Source organism: Priapulus caudatus, unplaced genomic scaffold (assembly GCF_000485595.1).
Source record: "Priapulus caudatus unplaced genomic scaffold, Priapulus_caudatus-5.0.1 Scaffold985, whole genome shotgun sequence".
Lineage (NCBI taxonomy): Eukaryota > Metazoa > Priapulida > Priapulimorpha > Priapulimorphida > Priapulidae > Priapulus > Priapulus caudatus.
This window is the reverse complement of record NW_014578046.1, coordinates 26,948-31,605: the sequence shown is the minus strand read 5'-3', so window position 1 is coordinate 31,605 and position 4,658 is coordinate 26,948. Positions and strand designations below refer to the sequence as shown.

The following is a 4,658-nucleotide window of genomic DNA, read 5'->3' as shown; positions in this document are numbered from 1 at the left end:
GTATGTGAACACATTTGGGACTAACATGGTTTACTAGAATCCCACCACTCCACCACAGAGTCACCGCAGTAGACGTGAGATGAGCGCTGTCGCTCCGTGGCACTTGTTTTTTTTTCCGCTTTAAAATCTAGGGGGGGGGGCAGCTGCCCCCTTGCCCCCCGGCAGGCTACGGTCCTGCTACTGTATACGCCATGTTTTTCACGTACAGATATTTTCGCGAATTCAGACTCGACGGACAATTTCGCGAGCGGTTAATTTCGCGGTCGGTGAATTATGAAATATTCGGTATTTTTCTTTAGGAATTATTTGCGTGTTGTTATTTGTAATTCGTGAAAACTAAACCACCGCGAAATATACAGCGTATACAGGGTTTCTTCTGACGGAAAATTAGACAAAAGAGGTAATGGCCAGCTTGGGAAAAACCGCTCATGATGGATTCAAAGGCGTGCTGTAGGTACGCACAGTGTTCGAAATTCACGTCGGCCCGTCGGCTCGCCGCCGATAGTTTCGATGGCGGGCCTACAACTTCTTGATAAAACAGGCCCGCTGATCCTACAGCTATTTGATCACAGAAAATTCGAAACACTGAGAAACTGTTACCTTTAGAAACACCTTAACCCTAACACTACCACTAACTCTAAACCGACTCGGCTATCTTATATACGCGTGTTAATAATTAATCTACGGTGTATAACCTTTTGCTTTCAATATTTTGCATCTGAACTGACAATCAATCCCAACCAACTGGTGTAGGCTAGCTGGTAAAATAATGTTAATTTTCATACATTAAATCTGAGTGTTTTCTAGCTCATCAAGAAATCTTCATTGTGAATTAAATCGTGAATTAATTTCCAACAGCATTATTACGGGGCAGGTAACCAAGTGTAACACGAGGTAGAGTAGACTGGTACACTTACCGACCACTCCCATTGTATTTTTTGTACATAACACTAGGGATAGAGCCCACAATAACAAAATACAAACAGTGCACATAGCCAAACGCAAATGGTAAGTCAGATCCAGAACAGTATTGTAAAGCCGTAATACAAATGAGTAAAATGATATAATGCAGCGCATGCATTTTGCATGCGATCTCACGAAATTTCAATGAACCCCGTTCTGTCCCAATATAACCCTCACCAAAATATAAAAAAGGTTATATGGGACAGAATTATTCGGTCTATACTACTACTAGACTAGCAAATCACAACATCTATCATGCATAATCACACTACCTTATGACAAAATAAACTCTAGTTCCTCCCATTTCACTGCGTGTTGTCTTATAAAAGGCATTTGAAAATACTTCCGATGTTGTTGACAGTTCCCCAATCTCCAAGCAACCGTGCAGCGGTGCCGCGGTACAGCGGTACGGGCGCAGCAAAGATAAAAACATGTGACGTCACCGAACCGCTTCGCGGCTAAATTGTTTGGCAAACAAGTCGGCGTTAGCGCCAGAATGCCAGTTTTCTCACCTCTTGTGGGTTTTAAGCAAACGCGCAATGAAATGGGAGGAACTAGAGTTTATTTTGTCATAAGGTAGTGTGATTATGCATGACACGAAGTATTTGCTAGTCTAGTACTGAAGATTTGGATGCGCATAGTGCGGCTTTAATGTTTCTCTACTCTATTTCGCCTATAATCACCTGTAAATGCCGGTCAAATGCTCATCTGCAACACGCAAGTACACCGCACGCCTGCCCTGCGGCGCACAAACAACATGAATAAGAGAGTGATACTTAATAGAGAGTGATACTTAATAGAGAGTGATACATAATACTCTCTTATTCATGTTGTTTGTGCGACGCAGGGCGGGCGTGCGGTGTACTTGTGTGTTGCAGATGAGCATTTGACTGGCATTTACAGGTGATTATAGGCGAAATAGATTAGAGAAACATTAAGACTTTGGTACATTTCGTGTTTATTTACCATTAATTTTTTTTATTGAGACGTTCCAAGTGCCTGTGGCATAAGTGGCCCAGGCAAAGTCGAGGAGAAATGTGACGGCCGCGACATGTGTGGTAACTGTAATCGCGTGAAATACGCGAGCCGTGAAATCGTGAAAAATCGTCAAAACAAATTACAAGGTGAGGTTGCTGGGTGAAATGACGTATTGTCGCGCCTTTGCGACAACAAATGACCCCTTTCTTGCTAGAAATTAGTTGACAACACCTTCAAGGCCACCTCGGTTCAAGGATAGAGAACTCTGTATATATCCAAGTCGCACATAGCACACAGTGTACATCGCATAGTGGCGCCATCTATCGGCAGAAAAATTTAAGATCTTATCTTAATTATCTTAATTTCAAGTCTTTAAAAGTCTTTTATTGGGACCCATGTTCTCTATCCTTGGGCCCAGACCTCTGTAAATTTTTAAGACTGTACCCCCACATTAACCAAACTCACGACATGGGGGTGTAAACGCTACTCTGATCAACAGCAGTACAGCCTCGTCGCACCACTCAGGTTTAACCGTGTCATAATATGTTTTTAACGTTTGGAAAAACTATATACACTTTATACAGGGTGTAGCTAAATAAAAGCTTCCCTACGTAAGAGCTTGTATGTCTACAAAATACATTTACTTTGGACACACTCAACAGAGACGGAATTCTCCAGTGCCCATCCAAATTTGACAGTAAGTGACGATGTTATATGCATAATTTTTTCCTTTTCTACCAAAAAGTGTTGCTAGTTGTGAGCGATTGGAGTACCCTGAAATGGCTCTAGATTGCATCTCAGAGCTTATAATTTAAAAAAATTTCCAGACCCCACTAGAAGTCCCCCCCCTTCCCCCCTTTTCAGCAGTTGTCTGTCTCATGATTGTTAAACATATAAGTCGAACATTAACAGTTTATATCGGGAAATTTGCTTAAAAGTATGCACCAAATCGCACCATTTCTGCTGCATTTAAAAAAAAATTCCAACAGACACCTCCCTGGGTCGAGCAAGCGCGACGAACGGCGCTTCCGCACCGTCACCCCCCCCCTATCAAAATACTCTGGCGCCGCCCCTGAGCAGCCTGGTAAGGAAAGCTGTTCTGTCCAAGAAATTGCAAAACCTACGACTAATGATATTGACTAGGGTTCATGATCGAGGCGATGGGGCGAGCCGCGGCCACGCTCCCTAGCTGTGAGCTCTACCGGTGTGGCCCCTTAATTCGCTTCAGCTACCATCATGTGAGTTCTGTGCTAGAGGCCACCCCATTCAAGGTACTTAAAAAGCTTTCCTACTGGATACTCTATACAAATATACGGAATTACTGCCTTTCATCGTCACACAGGCTCAACCACTGGCCTCCCATGCTTTTAATCTCCCCCAATCAATAAACACCTAGCAAGCCCCTTACAAACGTCCGCCCGCACCAACGTCGTGCATTTCTCACGGATGTTAGCATTGCCCCAACCTCGGTCCCCCACCACACGTCCCCCGAACCTGACAAGCCGCTTACAAACGTTCCCCGCGCCAACGTTCGCGCACAACTCCCACAATACTCATTCCTGGCTAATAGTAATACCCTGCCAACGTTTGCGCATTTCTGCTTGCTTGCAGCGTTACGATCGAGACGACCTATCTGAACCACGTCGAGCAGATCGCGCGCACCTCGTTCCAGTACGTCAACTGCGCTCCGACCGCAACCACGACGACGACGACGACGACGACCGTTGCCCCGGCGACGACCCAGCCGACGACGGACGCCGGCGCCACCTAGTGGTGATGAGAAGAAGTCGCGGAGAGAGTGCGTGAGCGTGTGTGAGAGAGTGTGTGTGCAGAAGAGGGGCGAGAGAGTGAAATGGCGAGAGAGCTAGCGGATAAGTATTGTCTGATGTAGTCTCTCTTGCTCACTCTCTTTCTTTATCTCTCTCTCTGTCTGTCTATGTCTATCTCGCTCTCTCTTTCTCTCTCTCTCATTCTTTCTCTCTCTCTCTCTCTCTTTCTCTCTCTCTCTTTTTCTCTCTTTCTCTCTCTCTCTCTCTCTCTCTTTCGCTTTCTCTTTCTTTCTCTGTCTCTCTCTTTTTCTCTCTCTCTCTTTCTCTCTCTCTATTTCTCTTTCTTTTTCTCTCCCTCCCCCTATCTCTCTCTCTCCCTCCCCCGCTCTCTCTCTCTCCCCTCTCTCTCATCAGTTGTGTGCCAGGAAACGTCAGGAATCTGCCTGTCGTCCTTTCCAAGAGAAAGAGAGCATGTAGTTTGATCCCTGTCCGGGGTAGCCCCGGAAAAGTTCCGGAATTTTTAATGCGCCATTTCCGGCAATTACGGAAATGAAGCGTTACTGGAAAACGAGCCGAGGATTTAAAGGAAAATTAAAGAATTCGTTTTAAATTTTCATAATTGACGACAATAATATAATATAATATAATATAATATAATATAATATAATATAATATTAGACGCCGCTGTAGGGTCGAATTCACGCTCCCGCCTCCGGCATGACTGACAGGCAGCTGTGGCCAATCGTAGTTACCGTGGGAGGTTCTAGAAACGCTGCTTTGCGATGAAGTGCCGCCTATGTTTTGCTGTTGATGCGTCGGTGTACGTGTGCGCGTGCATCTCTGTACATGTTTGTATGTTTAGAGGTTCTGTATGTGTAGGTGTACATGTACATACGTAGATACAGATATGTATGTATATACATATTAACAGGAGTCTATATTATGAAC

General features: G+C 44.6%; 2 protein-coding genes across 2 annotated transcripts in view; one reads left to right on the top strand and one right to left on the bottom strand.

The window, feature by feature from the left end:
• LOC106814824 (transmembrane protein 106B-like) overlaps positions 1-3,884 on the top strand; it is a 5,186-nt gene extending 1,302 nt beyond the window's left edge. Inside the window, exon 3 of the mRNA XM_014819183.1 lies at positions 3,553-3,884. Within this exon, the coding sequence (XP_014674669.1) occupies positions 3,553-3,712 (160 nt within the window). The 3' untranslated portion in view covers positions 3,713-3,884. The remainder of the gene's footprint in view (positions 1-3,552) is intronic.
• A 101-nt stretch (positions 3,885-3,985) lies between these two features.
• The window catches only part of LOC106814823 (putative uncharacterized protein DDB_G0271982), a gene marked incomplete at both ends in the record, with an annotated part of 8,860 nt that continues 8,187 nt past the window's right edge, over positions 3,986-4,658 (bottom strand). The window contains one exon of the mRNA XM_014819182.1: positions 3,986-4,054. Within this exon, the coding sequence (XP_014674668.1) occupies positions 3,986-4,054 (69 nt within the window). The remainder of the gene's footprint in view (positions 4,055-4,658) is intronic.